Source organism: Thunnus albacares, chromosome 13, assembly GCF_914725855.1.
Source record: "Thunnus albacares chromosome 13, fThuAlb1.1, whole genome shotgun sequence".
In the NCBI taxonomy this organism is placed as follows: Eukaryota; Metazoa; Chordata; class Actinopteri; order Scombriformes; family Scombridae; genus Thunnus; species Thunnus albacares.
The window spans coordinates 889,300-911,306 of record NC_058118.1 but is presented as its reverse complement, the minus strand read 5'-3'; the positions used below and the strand labels follow the sequence as shown (position 1 = coordinate 911,306).

Sequence of the window (22,007 nt, the reverse complement as noted above, 5' to 3'; positions counted from 1 at the left end):
CCCCATACACCTCCGCTGATTTGGTCTGAATACGGCCTTACTGCTGACCTTTTCCTCTGCTCCGCTCACATTCACCATCACTTTTCTGACGCTCACTCTCTCACTTAACCACTCACTCGCTTACACACTGCCCTATTCCTTAAAAGGAGCTACGTTAGCTGTTTGCCAGGGAAAGACACAGACGTTGACTCGCATTTCGAAACAGCACTGCTCAGAGGCTCCCAAACGTTATTAATTTCCAAATGAATGGATATTTGGCGTTATTTTTGGCATTTAATAAAATATTTTTGGGCCTGACGGGGGTACTCGTTGGCCTGGTGGCCCACCAGGTCTGTACTATTATAGGGGAAACACTGAATCGAGTACCCAAAATGAACAACTGCATGATGGACATTTACATTTCACAAATGTACTATTTCCCAAAAAAAGAAAACTCACTCTAAGGAAGATAATACCTGAAACAATTTCTATTTTACCTGAAGCTGTAAATTTTACTTTTATGTAAAGATTTGATCAACAAAAGTGACTCATTAAAAAAAGTTGTGTGATAAGCGATATGATAGATGATAAGTGATTATAATGCATTATAAAATTATTGATATGATACTTGAACGTATATGCCATTATAAAATGATTTATAATGGTTTATGATTATTGTTATAAAGCATTATTAATATTTATGAATGCCTGTAACTATAATTATAACACATTATATGAATATTTAAAATGCATTGGAGACATGGGCATCATAGAAAGTGTTACAATGTTTATTTTAGTCATTGTAAGGGTTGTTTAATTGTGTGGGTGCAGACTTAATTCTTGCACTGTGTGATAACTGTTCTGCACACTTGTGTGGAGGCTGTTTTTTTTTTCTCTTGTTAGGCACGATTCTATCTGTGACATCATGGAGCTGCTTCATCTGCCACCCAGATTATCATTGCTGCTTGTGGATGCCTTCATCTTGTCGGGATGCTGACATATGGATGTTGCACTGTTTCAAGGGGGCAGTTGGAACCATATTAAAGGGAATCCTAACTAAGGAGCATTATATTTTATTTTTATTTCTCCTGAGATCTCAGATCAGTTTTTTCTTCTTAGGCCCAAGACAAACTAAAAACTGGCTACCACTGATATCACAATGAAACACAAGGTTGTCATGCTAATAATAAATGCATTTTGGTCCAACAGAGGACACATATAATCGTGAACAAAGCACTGAGAGTTGAACACTTCCTAATCTCTAATTTACTTAAATTTTGGTTGTACATTTATTTGTGTTTAATTTTATCTCTGTGGTATGATTGAGTTGAAGATTTGCATCAAACAAAGACATTATTTTCTTAAGAGATGCTTTGAATATATAAAAAGAAGCTATCAGGAAAATGAAAAAGGACAGAATGCCTTTATAAATATGTTTTCCATTATTTTTCTTGAGTTAGCGGTCATGTATGTTTTGTGTGGGCTGGAGAGCTTACTTCTCGTTAGACATAAAGTAAAGTAAGCATATATTTAAACACACACACAGGTTATTACAGTTTTCTCTTTTCAATTATGTAATTTCCAATTTAGTTTAGCTTCAGTTTAGTTTTCAGAATTTAGTTTTCATTAGTTTTGTTTTTATCACAGCTTGTTGGAGAGCATATCAAAGACTGTTGCAAGGTGATTACATCCATTATCATGTCAACCATAGGTGACACTTTGTGCATGCACAGAACAGTCGTATACACAACACATTAAGAGAGCCTGGTGTTCTTATAAGGAGAACATCCACTGCTTCAAGGAGAACTGAACTCTCTCAGCTCTTAAGATGAACGTCAGATTCATCGAGTGGAACCACTCGTTGGCCAAAAAACACTGTGATGGAGTGGTTGTATGCCTTTTTAAAGACATCAGATTGTTATTTATTTGTTTTGGGGGTTTTTTTCTCTGTAAAATTAATTTCTTTATCATTGTAGTCTTGAAATATAAAAAGTGGCTTTTAACTTGTGTGGTGTGAAGACATTATTATCAGGCCAGGAAGTTAAACTGGCATGATCAGCAGAAATTAGGCAGAAATTAGTTGGAAATTACTTGCCAATTGTCACCTACCTCCCATGAAATTACCATGAAATTTTTGGACCCCTAAAATGAAGTGTCCCCAGTATAGAGACTTTACCTTTTGTGGATCAAGTCAAAATCTTTTGTTTGTTGCACTAAGCCTCATCTTTGTTCAGTGTTTTAATTCAAATTAATTATTCAAATTCAAATGATTATTTTCCAATTTGCCAAAATTGACTGTAACACTCACTCAGCAACATCACCTCAAATAGCCACAGATATGTATGGCATATATCAACCTCTGCCAGTATCCAGTGATAATTAGAACAACAGTGATACAACTTACTGTATCCCCTCCTTTAGAAGGCAACAATAATCACATTTCTCACTACACAGGTAAGTAACCTTACAAATTAGAGCTCCAAGAGAAACACCCACAGAAGAGAGAGCATCACCTTACCAACTACTGGAATAATACTACTTTGTCATTTCCAGTGCAGCACAGCATAACATAAAGCACACCCCTTTTTATAGACATTCAACCTAAACAAATCAGCACTCTGTGATTAATTTCAAAGTGTCAACAGCAGACCTCCCTTCCCTCACCTCTCAGCTTTGCTGTATAATCAGTATGGATGTGCAGAGGGCCCAGTATTTGTATTTGTATCTGTATTTGTTCAGGTAGCAAAATTATATGTATTTGTATTCGAATAAAAGATGAAAGAGGCTGAGAAATCCATTTTTTGTTTTTATTACAGTTTTAATTTTAGAAAATGAAAGCGTTATAATAAGTGTTCATGAATAAACTACCTTATGAAGGAGGTCCCCACACCGGGTCTTGAACTGGAGTCTCCCAGATCATAGACAACTGCGCTGACTACAGAGCTAAAACTTTAGACATTGCCTCATTGCAGACAGACCTCTACCTGTTTATACACCCATAACACAGAGACCGCAATTCTTGCTTTGCACTTTTCATTTACTGCTACTACAATCTAACTTTGTGGAAAGGAGAAGAGGAACAACAGGTTGGATGTGACTCCTCTTGTTGAGACCTGCTGATAGACGTAACAGTAGAGCAGAGGAGAGACTTGTTTTCTTTCCGAAAACAAATAATTTATTAAGTATTTGTATGAAACAAATATTTGTAAAAAAAACAAAACAGATTTTACTCCCTTTGGAGGATTTTCACTTAGGATCGGCTTTCTAAATGAGCGTTCACAGCCATTTACTGACATCTCTTCCAGATGCACTCTGCCTACCATATATGTGTGAGATTAACAGCTGGAGAGATGCTGCTGGTAATTGAATGGGTCGCAAAGGCTTCTTCAGTGGAATGAAGGAGGGATGGATTGATGAAAGTGCATCATAACATCCACACAAACACAGCACGACTCATTGGACTTAACTGTGGAGGCAAGACCACACAATGCACTGCAGCCCAACACAACATCTGACAAGAAGTCATCAGCCATATGAGCTAATTAGTAAAAGGGAGATGGGGAAGGACGGGGGCAGAAAATCCCACAAATGTATGTATGTTGTAAAGATCATTATATATGTGTGCTCATCAGTCTGAAAGATAGTGAGTGCAGCAAGTTGAAAGGCCTCAATTATGGCCATTAATAGAAGTTAAAAGTCAAAAGAGGGAAAACAATTTTGTCAGAGCTTGACATGAATAAATTAACTTTGTGGAGCTAAGGGAAGGAGGAAAGGGGCCCTTGAAGGTAATTGGTCATGGATCACATGCTGCTTTCCCTCAAGGCTGGAAGCAGGAAATGTCATCAGTTGATTTCCCTTGGTCCAAACCCTGCCTGCCTTCAACCTTTCATTAATTAAAAGAAAAGCAAATATCATAAACCAGGAAATTCTGCCTAGTTTGCCTCCCATGTAAAAGTCTACTGGCTGATATTGACGGGCTTTGTTTAAAAATATTCTGAAGATGAAATTTCATACCTCTGGAGAGGCGATAAGAGTGGGCCAGCAGAAGTTTTCATACAAGCAAATAAACCTAACAGACATCCATAGCAGGTTAGATTAATTAATGTCATTTGATTTAGAAAGTGGAGTAATGCTCATATACCAGGTGTCCATTACATCTGCCATGCTGCTGTCCACTCGTTTACCCTGAACAGGATGGGTAATCTGCAAGAGTCTATTAGGCAACACTTAAGACTCTGCCTAACAAGCTAGGGCTTCCACATAGCTGTGACTGCATACCTGACACAGTGACCTCATTCAAGACGCTCCAACCCTAAGCAAAATCAATCAGAGGTGAACAAAGCATAGTGCATGTAGGTTAGGATTCTGTTGATTTGCCTTTGGACATTCATAACAAAGACTTTTGCTATAAAAAAAATACTAGCTGGGAGAGCTAAACCATGGCCTTGCTTGGAGAGGAAACACTGAAAGCGGTGTGACAGGACATAGAAGCGGGGCAAGCGCGGAGGAGTGCAAGCTAGGCTAACTGCTAAACCATAAAAACTGGCAGGTCCAACAATCATGTTTCCTAATGTTCTCTAGACAGCAAAATGGAGATATTAAACAAGCTTAATGAACTGTGTCCTTCAATCAGAACATTTGATTTATTGTCAGATGTCATGACTAAACACTGGTGTATTCAAGGGGCACATCTTATAAATGTAAGTAAAAAGCTGAAAAAGGAAACATTAATGAAAGTAACCTATCTGCAATACCTTATATCTTCCTTTTTTCATAATGACTCATTATTTATTAATCCTAATTATTAGGCCACTCAAGTGAAGATTTATTTCATTTTCAGTCCACAGCTTCCCTCAGACCCTGCTCTGCAAGTACCCATGTTACATATTGTGCTATATATTACCAAGTGTCAGCGGGAAGTGGACAAGGTCAAACAATCAGTGAAAGGCACCACAGTGGTCACCATTCCTACAGGGTACTGATATGGACAAAAAGAGAATTGAGCAAATAGACTGTAAAAATGTCTTTGTTACTGCCACACCTGTTCTCTCCCTCCTCTACATCACTCCCTGTGTTTTATCCCTGTCTTTGTGTTCTGGGTGTAATGTCCTACCTGTCCAGCAGATGTCATCAGTGTGTTTCCCATGCACCATTTAGTAAACCCCCCCCCACCCCCTTAAGCAATGGTCCCCTTTGTGTGTCTTGTCTGCCTGCCCCAGTTAGTCTCCGCTTATTTGTTAGTTTCCCTTGCACATGAGTAGTCAGCCTTCTCATGTTTCCTTGTATGCTTTTATAATTTGTTTGGTCTTCAGTGGAGACATAATCCTGTGTCCTAGACCACTGCTCTGAATTTGGGTCCTTTGCCTTCCTTGAGGCTTGATAGGCTGTTTCCCCTGTTTTAAGCCAACCTTTACTTCTAATATTCTAATTCAATATCAGTGTGAAAACATGCACATACTGTAAAGGCCAAAAAGCCTGAATGTATCAGGGTGTAGAACATTTAGAATAAAATGTAAATATATTTTCTAACTGAGGGCATAATGTAGTCTTTAGTTCATCCTGATGAATCCTGCAGTCAACAACACTGATGTAATGTGTGATGTAATGATAAGACAGGCACAAAACAACCAATTAGAATTACAGTCTGTCTGTCTGTCTGTCTGTCTTTTGTTGCTATGTACTGTGCATTACTCTATATCTATTCACATGCTGTTCTGGTCTTTATCATGCACAGGAAGCTGGCATAGACACACGGGGAAGCTCAACAGAGCCTCTCTAAATGCATGTTTGTGTTGAGCATGATTCCACCTGCTGATCCTTGGGATTCAAGACACAAACTCACAAAGCGTGTCTGGTAAACAAGATTACAGCAGGAAGAGGTGCAACATCTCAGGAAGGTAGGAACTAGAGGTTAGAATTGCCTTGTAAACAAAGGTTCCCACATGCCTATACTTCATTTACCACCATAGTAACAGAAAAATAACTTAAAACTGCTTTGAAACCTGGAATTTGTGTTTTGAAAAAATATATTTTGAAAATAAGGGAGGAAGAAGTTGAAAAATTCATATTCTTGTTGCTCTCAGTTGACATTACTACAATGTCTGTGCAAGCTTTATGTGGCCAGTGTTAACACTTTGCAGGAGGCCCATCTCCAGTATCAGTTTGTGGAACTGCCTCCATCTAGACATCTATATCAAATATTTTCAGATTTGACGGAAAAGACTCTGCTCTTTGAGGGAGCTCTCAAAGAATCTGTGCGGCAACAAGGATTCTGCTGGAGAACTAATCCCCCTATAATGAATATATCTTGGTAAAGATGTATAAAAATAACCAATATAGCACATAATGTGGAGGTCAGGGTGGAGGAAGAGCTGCAGCAGCAAACATGGTTGGCATGATTGTATCAGCAGAGTGAGAGTGAGAAGTGTCATAGCCCCACTGAACACCTGCATGAAAATGATTGGACGTTACTAGTCAGCTGGTAGCCACACAGTTGTGAATGAGCCCTTGATGAATGAAACAGCTGATACTAATCAGCTGTTTCATTCATGCATTCTTTGAGAGCTCCCTCAAAGAGCATGGCCTTTATGTAGTGGTTGACGGAGGCAGCTAGCTGTTTCATTAGCTGGAGAGCTAATATCTGCACGGTGTTTCTAGTTGGATAGCATAGTTTTTGTTGTGTTGTGTCGTTATGCCATGTGTCTTTGTTGACATGAGCGGGAGAGAGGCAAAGCACTGAGGAGCGTGCAAAAACATCACTTCCGTTGGATTTTAGCGGAAAATCCAGCCTGGGTCTTTCACATAGAAATCAGTCCACAGGCTGTTACAGACAGGTCTCATTTTTTACATTACATTACTACTCGTTCACTCATTGGCAATAAAAAACAATTAATACATGTAAACTGTTTCAAAATTCTACATATATAACCTATAAATTTGTAAACACTTTTTAGACAAGCTAGCAGCATGGCTGCATGGATGGTGTTGTTGATCTGCGATTCGTCAGTCTCTCAGTCCACCACTTTGGTCCAGACTGAAATATCTCAACAGCTAATGGACAAATTGCCATGAAGTTTGGATTCATGTTCATCATCTCAGGATGAATTGTAATAACTTTGATAATCCTTTGACTGTTCATCTAATGCCATCATCAGGTCCAAATTTGTCTAGTTAGCAAATGTTAACATGCTAACATGCTAAACTAAGATGGTGAACATGGTAAACATATTACCATGTGATCAGCATAGCATTTAGCTCAAAGCACCACTGTGCCAAAGTACAGCCTCACAGAGGTGCTAGCATGGCTGTAGACTCTTAGGGATAGGGATAGGGGCAGGTTAAAGTATACACATGTAGTCGTGATAGAGGAGTTTGTGGGCACGGAACGCCTTACAGCGTGTCACAGAGAGCATTACAAAGAGAGTTTGTCTTTCTAGTTCCCAATTTAAAAAATTAATTGCATTGCAAAATTAATTCAAGCAACAGCATTAAATCAAAAATCTGTAACATAGACCACACAGGAAAAATGACTCCAATCAAGTTGCAATGAGGTATATTGTAGTTTTCTTTAATCAAAACACAATGTTGGCAAAAAATCTTTCTCTAAGTACAGTAATATATGTTCACAACAGAAATCCCAAATGTAAGGTAGGATTTCCAAACATGACAGTGATGCCATTATTTTTTTACACAGTAAGAGTGAGCCTAATACATCTGTACTTGCTTAGTTATGACAGTACATCAACCCATGCTAATCAGTTATATTCATTTGTAGAACATGGGTAGCTATGTCATGTACCACTTTGTGCTTTCTTCACTCCATTCAAATCCCTTCCTGACAATCTTTAACCTTATTTGGTTTTCTTCAGTGGTGTCATGCTAGTGTTGTCTGTCATTTGTATTGGCTGACTGCCCTTTGGATCCACTTGTTGCAGCATGATTTTATTGTGTGGCAGCCTTGATCATTTCAGATAGGCTTATCTTCATTTCCTCATAGAAGTACTCAAACTGATAATTGTGGTAGTATATGTGTTTGCTCAACTTTTTATAGCCATTGTTCTTGAGTGAAGCTGTTTTAATTGTCAGGCTTCAAACTAATGATAGCATTTTGTATCTAGATCTACCATCCTGGCTCACTTAAAACAGTGGGCATTGAAGTCCCCAAAAGATCAGAAATGCCAGACAGCAATAATTTCACTTTATCCTCACCCCTTGCCATTCAGTAGTCAAATCACAGTACACCAAATGCTGGATATTACAGAGCTGTAGTGTAACAGCCAAATATGGAAATGAGGAACCTACTCTGGCAGCTAGAAAGTGCTTCTTAGAGTTACAGTACACACACAAGCTGCAAGTGTCTCACATTAAATGGGAAAGTACATATCTCAGTACCCTTGCGCTACACTTGTAAACATCATAAGATCCTTTCAGGAGAGAAAAATAGTGGAAAATAATGCCTTTCTAAAGCAGAAGGTAACTGAACGAAGGCATCGGAAGGTTGCCTTTGTCTGTGTATTGCACAAGATGACATGTCCACCTCTCCATGCATTCTGTGATCAGTTCATGAAGAATGATCCTTCGCAAAGCATACACAAAGGAAAGGTCAAAAAAATTCTCACAATGTCTGAAAAATAATAGCCATTTAAGAGCCAAAACAACATACAGCACATTATACAAAAGAGACCCCATTTCTAATGTAGTTAACATCAAAAGTTGCCAAGATGTTGTGGTAACTGATGTTCAGGAAATGAGTGACACCTACCAGAGCTTGCTGCTGTAACAGCTCACGTCAGTTTTTTCCTCTGAGGTGCTCACCAGAAAAAAACATCCAGAGTTTTCTCATTAGTAAAAAAATGCTTGTAATTTTTTCTCTTATTTTTTTGGTCTGATATTCTCACCGTAACTAACCATCAGTCTGCACCTAGGTGCATGTGTCAAGGCAGTCTGTAAAGTGGAAGAAAATTGGGACAGCAGCAAACCACTGCATTTGTTGGCAATTTATGAGTGGAAAAAGCAAACAAATGATTGTCATCAATTTTTTTTTTAAGTTAGCTCATAATTAAGAAGTGCTGCTCCATCAAGGTTTAGCTTCAAAAGTTGGTGACTACAAACCATGTTTTTGTCCTTCTGCTAGAATACCAAATAAGCACTGAAAAAGCATCTCATTTGTGTAGGTAAGATGACACCTTAGAACATCCCCTCCATCTTCATTATCCCAGACAAGGTCCCACGAGCTGTTAGACATGGGTCTGCATGCGTTTCTGCAGAGGCCTGGCAAGTTCTGAGTTCTGGGAGGAGGACTGTGAGTAGTAGGAGGAGGATGAGGCCGAGGTTTTGCTGTCCTTGTCGAACTGCACGTAGCCGTCCTGTTTGCTGTAGCTGCTGACGCTGCTGTCACACTGTGTGTCAATGAAAGAGCTAGAGTCACTGAGTGAGCTCCGCTGAAACTCCCGTTCACACAGTTCAATGGAGCTGTTGCCCATACCCAGGACAAAGCGCTGGCTGTAGTCATACAGGCGGTTGGGACCGGCACCCACGGTGTTGTAGATGTTGGTGAAGGACATGCCAGTGGGCACCCGCTGCTTGCCGATGGTCATAGTTCCAGCGGGTGGGCTTTGTACTATGTCAGGAGTCTGGCTGGGGGCCGGGGACATGGCGGGGCTGACATGGTGCTCGTTGAAGGTGCTGACACTGTAGTAGCCGTTTGTGGGGTCCTTTTACATGCAGAAGAAGAAAAAATGAGCATTTAGTATTTTCTCACTTTCTCATCTGTGGACCAAAAGTAGACCTGCTAACACTAATTAGAAAATGGGATGATGAATACAAGAAATGAAAAAACAGGCTAATTTGTACAACATGAAAAAGCAGCTTTCGTGGTGTGTCATCTGCCTGTTACTCTGTAGTATCCTTGTTTGTGCCGTATGTTTCAGGATATATTGATAGATTTTATTGTCTGTCAAATAATACACAAGATTGTCTGTCATTGCTCTTTCTCTCTCTCATATGATTGCTGACATAAACTGTTACTGTCTGAAAAAGAAGAAAAAGACAGCTGGCTGCAGAATATGTACACTATAAGAAAGCAAATCAACCAGGAATCACAAGATAGAAATATGATAAGAATGGTATTAGCAGGTAGAACAAGTGTGACAAGGAAAACGTATCAGTGCATGACATATCTAACCTTGGAAATAGAGATAATTCTCATCACAAAAAATTGCAAGAGCTAAAGGATTAGAAGAAAGAACTGTACAACACAAGTGTCTAAACAGAAAGTCAGACTGTGGGTTTTTAAAAACTATGTCACATATCTTACTAACATATAACTAGAACAATACTGTAAAGTCTTGTGTATACACTATGTAGGTGTTTACTAGTGTATTAAAGGCGGAAATAGATCTAAATAGAACAATGGCAGTTGAACATACATTCCTCCATCACAACCTTTTTATGGAACAAATTTCCTCTCATTAAACTTGCTTTGACTAAATGCATTTTTAATGTCATAAACTGCTCTGTAAGTAGCAAAAGCCCTCTCACATAAAATAAAAGGGGAGAAGCTCTGTGTTCCCCAGGTGAAACCTGGATTCTGGATCAGAGAGAAGGCATCACAGTAACTACACTGTGGATTTTAACATGGAGCATGGAGTCTAAGGGGGATATTTACTAAGGATTTGTAACCTCTTCTTTGGTGATAAACAGCAGTATTGCATTTTAGAAGAGAAGCAGCAAAGCTGAAAATTGCGTGTTTGGGCTCATGCAATATGTATTTTACAGAATTCCTGTTTAGAGGGAGGATAAACATTTGTATGAATGGAAATTCATACAAATAGTCACTGCACATGACTTATCACCACAGTGTGACCACTGCTGCAGAGGAACCTTTGGCTGAAATTTAACATCTGGGAAAAGCAGGTAAAATCTGTGTCACTGTTTTAGTGCGCACAAACAAAAAGAGAGAGACTATAGCAGGGAGAAACAGAGAAAAAGAGAGATACAGTTTAAAAGTTCACAAAATGACTTTAGTGGAGCTCTCTGCTGAGCAACACAACAAAAAAAAACATGCAACAGTTTGTTATTTCCCACAGGACTTTACCTTCTGTTTGCTTCAGGTCCTCCCTACATATTTTTCTGACTTTTAATGGCTGAGCAGCTCCAGTCCAGTGTGACATGATTGAAGCAGCCAGTTAGTTATTAGATAGACCGTTATATTATCTGTTTACAAAAACAATTATGTGACAGGAGTTTAAAAGTTGTACCAAAAATCTCTGAACTCACTGATCTTTTTGTTGAGATGACAACATCAGGATATTTAACTCTTATTTCCTCACATATAGCCAGGATGAATACACGCTTGCAGATCCAAAAGTGTCTTCTCTTCAACCGGTATTCCAAATTCAACTGCAGAAAAGACTCAAGTTTGTGCTCCGGACATGCTAAACACATGCAAAAACAGCATCATCTGGGTTCATTTATATTTGTAGTCTTAGTGAATGCACAGCTAAATAAAAAAATGTGCTAATTTGTAACAACATACTTAGTAAGCATCCCACCTAGCTTGAGGACCTTGACCCTGTTTCTTACAAACAGAGAACAGACAAACAAAGTATACCGTAGGTTTCATTTCATAAGTGGTTTGTAAATGTACTCAGTAGCCAGTTAATTAGGTATACCAGCTCATTTAAGAAAGTGGATTGCTGCTATGATGAGAGTCACTTAACTATGGTATTGTATATTAGTAGGCAGAAGGACTTGTGGCTGCCCTCATGCACTTCATACACATCACACTTTCTTCTTGTTGGTTAGTTATTTTTTTAAAATAAGGTTCTAGAATTATAAGGTTCTATCTGACATTTTTGTCCAAAATTAGTTATTTACAAGAAACCATTCTTTCAGACGGTATTAAAATTTGTGTAGGTTTATTCTTTGTTTTCTGCATTATTGGCTATTGACCTAGGCTGTGTTGATCAAATATGAATCATGATTCTGTTGCTGCATTGCCTATTTTATGCCTCAAATGTTTTCAGAAACATACTTTAGTGTGCTGTTTAGCTGTAAGATGAGAAAGTGACGCGGGTGCCATGTTGTGGCGGCTGCACCAGCAGCAGTTCCCACTGAGGGGCAGAGGCATGCATCACCAACTGTTGTCTCCTAACCCCCTGTAATAAATGTTTCATGAGGGGGTGGGCGAAGACAGGTCTGTCATCAAAGCCCTCATGACAGGAGGAAACAGCTGCTGCATACACTTTAACAGTGGCATGAGACAGCCCCTTTTCCGCCAGATACTGTAGAAAAGAGAGAACCTCTCCCACTGCACATGTCAGGGGGTTAAATCTCCTTTCCTTGCACCAGCATTGGAATCCCAACCACTTAGCTATGTAGCAAGAAATGGTGGATCCTGCTCTCACCACTTGGATGGTGTGCATCACCTGAGCAGATAGTCCAGCCTGCATCACCCTGTCCCCCTCAGTAGCCAGGCCTGGAGAGGTTGGCCCGACGTGGACAGCACACCTATTGAGTGTGCCTCCTAGGACAGAGGCCCCATACTTGGGGAATGGACCAGGACTGGTCCGCCAATATCTTGGTCATCTCTGTGCACTCCGGCACTGAGCAGCAGTCCAGGGCTATTAGGATGACCAACAGTCTCTCTTGTCTCACTCTCTCTGACCGAGGGGGAATGAGACATAGAGGAGAAAAGGCATAAAGCAGCCTCCTTGGCCATGGCACATGTTCAAATGCATCCACCTCCAAGGGTGGGTCGTCCTATGGTTTCAGGGAGAATCAGAGTGTACAGTGGGTGTTGTTTTAACTGGCGAACAGGCCCACATCTGCTCGCCCAAACAGGTTCAAAATCTGCTGCGCTTTTCTGGACCCAGAATGTGGAGGGCTCTCAGAGGTAGGAGGTGTTCTGAAGCCTACAGGTTCTCTGCCATCTTTAACAGGGCTGCAGATCAGACTCTGGCCTGCCTGTTGATGTAGGAATCTGTGGAGTGGTTGTCTGTTTTCACCAACAAATCTCCCATGAACCAGAGTCAGGAAGTGTTGGAGAACCAAGAGCACTGCCTGAAGTTCAAGGAGGCTGATGTGTCAGTTTTCCTGTGAAGGCCACACACCACCTATCATCCTCCCCAGACAGGTGCTCCTACCCCATCAGGGACGCATCTGTGAACACCATTATGTTGGACATCACTTGACCCAGCAGTGTTGCTGTCAACAGATGCTGGTAGGACCCAGGTAATGCAAGTCCTCCTGCACTGATGGGGGAACGTTCATCAAGCAGTGCTTGTGCCTCTTGGGATCCAAGAACAGGCTGGCAAACCACTGTTGCAGGTGGTGCATGTGCAGGAGCCACAGTGAACAACTGGATGACCTAATACCATGAGCCCCAATACATGCATGACAATCAAAACTGTCACTGCCACTCCCTGCCACAGTCTGAGGACTGCTTGGTGCGGGGCTGTCCATCTGGGTTCCAACAGAACAGCCCACAGACTGACCAAGTTGAGCATGACTCCCAGGTAAGGAGGAAGTAATGCCACTGGCCGCACTATCCTAAAACTGAGCTATGTATGCCAGTCCCGTGCAGAGTGGCGAAAACAGCAGGAGAGAGTGCTGACACTAAGCAGATATGAAACGTCCTCATTCTGGTCAATGTGCAGGTGCAAGGTGTTATTACTGTGTGAGGATATAACACCACTCGCTGCCTCATTACCCGGGGAGACAAGCTGTGCTGGCTGGTCCTATAAATAACAGTACCAGCAAGTGCAGCAAGACACAGATCTGCTTTTGAGTGTCACTATGTCAGACGGAATGTGTTTCTCTCTCACCACATGGCACCTAACATAGCGCTCATAGATGAGCTCAGTGCTGAGCAAAGAGAGCCCTACACATTCCACTGCCATGGCCATAACCTTCAGGAAATCATAGCGAACTGAAGTCTGTGACGGATATCCAGAGTTCAGCGATGTTGCAGACACAGATGAGAGGTTGAAGCTGCATGGCGAGTCTCAGCCAAAGTGTTCGGCAGCAGCAGAGGGCCGGATGAAGTGGTGAACTTCGCCGTGGGGACCGATCTTGACCTCCATTGCAGCAGAGTGAGACGTCACACAGCCAATAGTGGTCCCACTTTTGTCAGCGCTGAGTTGGAAAAAGTGCCCAGCAGTGCACACAGGGTGGTGGCTGCATGGTCCCGTCTGAGGTACTCAGAGCAGAAGAGATGCCAGTTGGTGGCAGCGATGAGACGAGGGCTTGACAGGCAGGAATGAGCTTAGAGCGGTGACTCCATCCGCGGAGAAGTAAGATCAGTGGTTGCCTCTTCCTACTAATTTTCCCTGAGGGTTCAATTGGAAAATTAGTGGGGAGAGGCAATCATTTATTTCTCTCTTTGTTTATCTCTCCTGTATGTATGTCCCAACCTGCAGACTATTAGACAAATTGAATTTGGCAGTTTTTTTAGACAAGCAAAAGATACCCTTGCCCACTTGTGATTTGGGCATTTCTCGGAAAAAGGAATGCTGTGATAGTGATTGTATTTATTTATTGGGACAGTGTACAGTTTTTAACATAAAAGATGCACTGCACCGGAGTTAGCTCAAAGCTGGCTTTACATCCACAGTCCCCCACAATCAAAACATACAACAGCACAACAACAAAACAATAAAAAGCAAATAACACACAGAACACATTATACAAAATACAAAATACAAAGATACACACAACAGCACATCACATACATGCCTTCCTTTAAATTTGATCTCTTAGACGCTAATATTTGAATTATTAAGATTGGTGTGCTGTTGCTGTGACCTGAAGTAAAGGTAATAATGTCCTGATTGTATGTTTTTGACCCTTTCACCTATTCTTACTGTCTTTCTGGAATATAGATAATATTTATTAAACAGCAGTTTCACTGGCAATGAAAAATCAATCCATTCCTTATTGAGTGAGATGCTAACACGCCACTCTCTGCCTTTGTAAATTTAAAAGTAATTGGCTCTCTAAAGCTGAACAATTAGATTTCCTGCTGGATTCCCTGTAGTTGACATTTGCTGTGAATATTCTCGGCGTTTACCCACCTTGATGTGCTGGAACTCCTTCTCCTCCTCCTGGAGCACCTCTAGCTGCTTCAGCACAGGCTCCTGCTGGAACTCACTATGGTCAATCTGCATCATTGTTAATCAGGGTCGTCAGAAGTCATACATAGTGAACAGTGCTGGGTAACAACGTTACATAACTCAGTTACAAAATAAATGTAATTGTAATCCATTACAGTTACTGAGAAAAAATATGTATTTACTAATCAAAATCAAAATGTTAGTGATTACAAAGGGTTTACAGCCAAATATATTCTTTTTGGTGAAAAGCTTATATGTAGAATATAACTTTCTGTTGCTTTGCATCTGCCATTCTGCCATGCAGGAATGCCTTCTTCTGAAATATTTCCGGACAACATGGGTCAGCAAAGCCGTTGGGACAAATTTGAGTGCAATACCATCAAGAGTAAGATGGCTTACAAGGAGCTGTCACTATGTCTAGACAGGCTCCATTTATTTGGCAGTATGTGCACAAGTTTTGAGCATTGTTTTTGATTGGTTCTCTTGTTTGAATTTGCACGCCTCTCATCTGCCAACCAAATCAATGCACATTGCTTTAAGCAAAAGTAATCAAAAAGTAATCAAATGTAAGTGTGAGTAAGTAAATTACCTTACTTATATAAAGTAATTAAAATAGTTACATTTCTTATTACATTTTTAACAGGGTAACTAGTAATTGTTAACCTATTACTTTTCAAGTCACCCTCCCAACAGTGATAGTGAATACAGTAGATTGGAAAGCCTTAGAGAACTTGTATTAGTATTTGAAAGGCCACATCCAGAACATCAAACTGTGTTCACTCACCATCATCTGTTTGATTCTCGTATGCTCCTCATTCTCCCGTGCTGCATTGTGATCCTTGTGGACAATCTCCACTTGAATGTCATTTTTTGCTGAAACCACTCCTTTGAGATCTGCAGAAGAGGGAGAGTAGATTAGATTATTTTTTATTTTGAACATGTTAAAATAATAAAATAAAATATATAGGCAGTGAAACAAAAATAACAGCAAACTTTCAGTAAACACCACAAATAATTACCATTCATTGTTCAAAAAGGGTGTAGTCTAGTTCTACCCCTTTTGTCATGCTTAACAATCAATTCAAAGCCAAAACATTCAAAACAACACAAGAGAATAGAGATAGCTTGCATAGAAACAATAACAACAAACAAAAACAACACAAGTCAAAAAGACACACTGTACTACATCATATATCTGTTCAATATGTTATTTTTAAAGATTTGTTTAAACTTACTTAATGTTCTACATGTTTTCATTTCATCACTACAGTTGTTCCATAGATTAACTCCCTTTATTGTGATACAATGAAGTTTTGCATTTGTACTCACCAATTATTTTTTGAACATACATATTCCTCTGAAATCGTACTTACTTTCCCTCATTTGAAACAACCTTTTTTACTCTGTACATGATTTGAATAGTTTTGAAGTCAACCATTTGAGTGCATTTAGTTTAATGAAGAGTGGGTTTGTTGCTTCTCTTTGATGGTGAATGGACTGTACTTGTATAGCGCCTTTCAAGTCTTCCAACCACTCAAAGCGCCTTTACACTATGTGTCACATTCACCCATTCACACACATTCATAGGCTGAATGGGTACAGGGGCTACAATGCAAGGTCCCAACCTGCCCATCAGAGGAAATCTAATCATTCACACACATTCACACACTGATGGCACAGCCATCAGGAGCAATTTGAGGTTAAGTATCTTGCTCAAGGACACATCGACATGGGAACTGGAGGAGCCGGGAATCGAACCACCCATCTTGTGATTAGTGGACGACCCACTCTACCTTCTGAGCCACAGCCGCCCCAGTGGTTTTATTTATGATTCATATGGCTCTTTCTTGAAGGGTTAAGATTGGATCTGTGTTTGTTCTGTATGTGTTCCCCCACACTTCCACACAGTAGGTAATGTATGGGAGTATGAAGGAACAGTACAAGGTGTATATTGATGGTTGATTTAGGAGATCTTTGACTTAACATAATATTGCAGTTTAATTTGATATTTTTGCTTTAACATAAGTTATGTGTGGCTTCCAATATAATTTATTGTCTATTATTATTCCAAGAAATTTGATTTCTGACACTTTCGATCATCATCGTCATTGATCATGAGTTTCTTGCATGAGTTAGTTGGACATTTCCCAAATATCATAAATTTTGTTTTGCTTAAATTTAGTGTAAGTTTAATTGAATCAAACCAACTCCTCAGTTTCTTCAATTAATTTCTTATTGTATTTAAAAGTCATTCCAAGTTATCCCCACGGCAGAGTAAATTTGTGTCATCCGCAAATAAAATTGTTTGTATTAACAATGATTCTTTTACATTTTTACTTTCCACTTAATTTTGACTGCTAGTGTTTGCAATCTCTCCTGCCAAACCAGGACCAACATCAACAAAAAATTCATTAAATTCATTTGCGACTAAGGTCATATCATTAATAGTTTTATTGGTTTTGGTTAGGAAGTGGTTTGGGTATCCTGTTTTCCCAATTCTATTTCTAATAATGTTATTCAATACTTTCCATGTATTTTTTATGTTATTTTTGTTGTCCTCCAGTAAATTACTCTAGTAATCCCTTTTAATGATTCTTATATTTCTTGTCAGTTTGTTTTTATGTCTTATATTTGTGTTCCGCTTCTTTTGTTCTCTTCTTTAAAAAGTCCTTATATAATAATTCATATATTATTATATCATTTACACATAATTTTATGTAATATCAATTACGTTAGTAAATATACTATCAATTAGTGTCACACTGTGTGTTGTTATTCTGGTTGGGTGTGTAATTGAAGGGTATAGGCTCATACTGTACACTGAATTGATGAATTCTGTAGTGGTATTGTGTTCGAGTGGGTTTAATAAATCAATATTGAAGTCCCCACAAACAAAAAGCGTTTTCTTATTATTTATGTTCTCATACATCCCAGACAGACTATCCCTAAATGTGTCAATACATGATCCCGGAGTTCTGTATACAAAACTCATTAGTGTGTTTTTTGATTTCTCTATTTCTATTTCCACAGTGGTGCATTCCATGATATTGTCTACTACTTGTGACATGCTTTTAATAGATTTACTTTTATAGTTTTTGTTGATGTATAAGGTAACTCCTCCACCCATTTTTTGATTTCTATTTTTAAAATACATCTCTTATCCCTCTATGTCAACCATGGCAGTTTGTTACTCGTTAAGCCAAGTCTCAGAGATTGCTATTGCAGTGAATTGCTTGTTCAGTTGTGTTAAATGTTTGACCTTAGAAGGATTTGAATTCAGGCGCCTACTATTGAAATGTGTAATTGATATTACTCCATTCATTTTTAAATTTCTGTTAAACTGTTCTTCAGTATAGTATTTGCAATGGCTCTGTGTGTTGATGGAGAAATTGTTCTCAGGATCAGTATCATTTTCCATATCACATCCTTTATGTTCAGTGAATTCAAAGGTTCTAGTCCCAGTGTTTCATATTCAGATATCAGTTCTTGTTGTTGATCAGTATCTCCAGTTGGAGATAGATGACATTTGTCATAGCTTGTCATGGGTTGTGATTGTCATAGTTTGCAGATTTATTACCTTTACTGATCTCCCATGGGTTGTCACCTCTGATACTAGTCCAGCTCTGCAATGTCTTTGACAGCCAGCACTTGGCCTCTTCTGGTGGTCCATTCAGTTTTATGAATACTTTACAGTTAGATGTCCATGTTGATTGGATCCTGTTTTGTTTCCTCAATGCGTGCCTGTCTGGCAATGTCAGCATTTTTCCTTGTCAGGTGCTCGTTGAGATACACATTGGTACCCTTCAGCTTTCTCCCCTGCTTGAGCAGTGCTGGTTTTTGTTTTCTGCTCACAAAGCGAATTATTATTGCTGGTTTCACACTTTTGTTTTTTGGGGGGAGAAGATGCCATGCCTCGATATCTCTGCTGTCTATTTTTATCCCCTTGCTGTCGAGGAAGGTGATCATCTGCTCTTCAAGGGAGTCCAGATCAGGCTCAGTGGGTTCTCCATCCACTGCCACAGCCCTGGTGTATGACTGGGGCCTGGTTTCCAAGCCGCTGATAATTAGGTCGTTCATCTTGGAGTATTGTTCCAGGTCTGCCACATGGCCCTCCAATATAGTTATTTTTTTTATACTTTTCAACATTTTGTCTTTTCAGTTCCTTTATTTATTCCATCATGTCCATTATCAGTTTCTGTTGTTTTGAGATATTTGCAATCTCTTCCGGCATAAAGTTTAGAGAATTCTTTATGTCTTCAACTTCCTCTTCTGTAATTGTGTTTACCTTCTTTGGTCCCATCCTGTATGCCTAGTGCAATACATGCGTGGAAGACCAGACAATGTCTACAGCAAGTCCAAAATAAAGTTTCAACCGCTGCTAGGTTACCAGCAGCAACACAATCAAGCTAGGCTTGCTAGTCCAGGCTTGCTAGTCCAGGCTAGCTAGCGGGCTAGCCAGCCTCTTTTGTTCACGGACCGAGTTCAATCCAGCCGAGAGGAAGGAATATATCCCAGTGCAGACAGTCAGAGGTCCTGCTACACACAGGTGAAGTTTGACGAAGTGTGTTTGTCCAGTCACTTCAGTCCAGTGTATGGCTAGGCTAAGCTAGCTAAGCTAAGCCATCTTGGTTACTGTCCTTGGTCTTTCAAGTCTGTGGTCTTATATCATTGTCTCAGTCCAGGCGTTGGTCAAATCCAAGATATAGGCTATCAATCAGGTAATCCAGGTTCCAAAATCCAAAAGCAGTTGTTTTATGCGGAACACTCAAAAGCCGGGAGACAAGAAGTGCAGACACACAGTAACACAGCAACCGGAGGCAAAACAGTTGGATATCACTCCATATCCCTGCCTAATGCACTCATGGCAGCTTCAAAAGCTGCAGCTTTCCTCAGATCTAACTGACGGTGGTAATGAAGACTGTGGTGCATATACAACACTCTTTCCAACCTACTGCAGTGTAGCTTATTTATTGAGCTCTTGGATGAATCCCATCTTGGCAACACTCACTTGACCCCCAACCTCACTGTACGATATGGATGTGTGTAGCTGGCCTAAGAGTATGAGTATAAAATGCCTGGCCTGTCACAATGATTAGTTTACTTGAGCTCACACAGGCAACAACAGGCTTATGAAATGATTCTGAGTCTACTGCACTTCCTCTTTACTTTCTGTCAAAGTTTTCTTTTGGCATTCTGAAACACGGTAGAAAGAAAGTCTTTATTAATGGAGGCTGTGTTATTCATTTTGTGAATGTTCTCCCAGTACCTTTGGCTATTAAACTAATCAACTAGCAATCCCTGGGTATGACATTGCTAAGTGGTTTAATGTTACAAAGAGAATACTTTGCCTGAAATTAGCATGAAACAAAAGGTGAAAAATAACTTATCAGAGAAGGCACACAACATCCCCCAGGGAGAGGGTTTATGTATTTGTCTTTGAAAGCATGTTATCCATGAAACTGATTCATAATGTGTTTTACAATACAGTATCATGGTTCTGGTGGCAGAGTTAATTTTATACTAATTTATGGGAGCAATTTCCAGATATTTAACAATTAACTTTTAGGGCATTATACAGAAAGGATGGTGTAATTTGGTACAAATTATATGAAAAAACAGAAAAAGTTTTAAGTTGGTTTAGTTGGTAAGTGCCGATTTGTGATATTTGGGTACATATGAAGATGGTAATTTGCAAAAAATCTTATCACATTTGACTCTTAACTCTGACAAAAAATATGAAGTTTTCAGTGTGTAGTTGTGTGTGTCAAACTACATATTAGCATTTTAGGTTGTTTCTTAAAAACTCTTCAATGAGCACATTTCCCATAGCCCTTTCAAAGAAATGTCGTAAGAATTAATAGTTACACAGCAGCAACTTTTAGGAAATTAGACCAACCCAACCTAAACCCAAATTGATAATCTTGTTGATAGTGCCACAGGCTCATTTGCGAATAACACTCAACTCCATCGCCCCTTTAAAAAGGAAGATAATAGAACATAAGAGGTTAGTTCCATGGTATAACTCTCAAACCCGCAAATTAAAGCAAACATCATAAAAATTGGAAAGGATTTGGCGTTCCACCAAAGTGGGAGAATCTCACTTAGTCTGGCAAGATAGTCTTAAAACATATAGAAAGGCCCTCTGTAATGCCAGAGCTGCCTATTACTCAGCATTAATAGAGGAGAATAAAAACAGCCTTAGGTTCCTTTTCAGCACTTTGGCCAGGCTGACAAAGAGTCTCTATTGATCCATGTATTACTATAGCTCTCAGTAGTAACGACTGTATGAGCTGCTTTAATGATAACATTCTAACTATTAGAGACAAAATTCACCACCTCCTGCCCTCAACAGGCACTGATTTATCCCCAAACACAGGAACCTTAGAAAAAGCTGTAAAACCTATATATTTGGACTGTTTTTCTCCAGTCGTCTTTCCTGAACTAACTTCAGTGATTTGTTCAGCTAAACCATCAACCAGTCTCTTAGACCCCATCCCAACTAGGTTGCTTAAGGAAGCCTTACCCTTAGTTAGCGCTTCTTTACTAGATATGATCAATCTGTCTTTAATAACAGGCTATGTACCACAGTCTTTTAAAGTAGCTGTAATTAAACCTCTTCTTAAGAAGCCTTCTCTTGATTCAGGCATTTTAGCCAACTATAGACCTATATCTAATCTTCCCTTTCTCTCTAAGATCCTTGAGAAAGCAGTCTCTATCAGCTATGTGACTTTCTACATAACAACTGTTTATTTGAGGTTTTTTCAGTCAGGATTTAGAGCACATTATTGCACAGAGACAGCACTGGTGAAAGTCACAGATGACCTCCTAACTGCATCGGACAAAGGATTTCTCTCCATACTTGTCCTGTTAGATCTTAGTGCCGCATTCAACACAATTGATCATCACATCTTCTTA

General features: G+C 39.6%; 1 protein-coding gene across 1 annotated transcript in view; it reads right to left on the bottom strand.

Moving 5' to 3' along the window:
• Positions 1 to 7,540: 7,540 nt before the first annotated feature.
• LOC122995755 (kin of IRRE-like protein 3) overlaps positions 7,541 to 22,007 on the bottom strand; it is a 148,575-nt gene continuing 134,108 nt past the window's right edge. Inside the window, exons 15-18 of the mRNA XM_044371119.1 lie at positions 15,877 to 15,986; positions 15,054 to 15,140; positions 11,257 to 11,379; positions 7,541 to 9,692 (exon numbers count right to left, since the gene is read on the bottom strand). Coding sequence (XP_044227054.1) covers positions 9,216 to 9,692; positions 11,257 to 11,379; positions 15,054 to 15,140; positions 15,877 to 15,986 — 797 coding nt within the window. The 3' untranslated portion in view covers positions 7,541 to 9,215. The remainder of the gene's footprint in view (positions 9,693 to 11,256; positions 11,380 to 15,053; positions 15,141 to 15,876; positions 15,987 to 22,007) is intronic.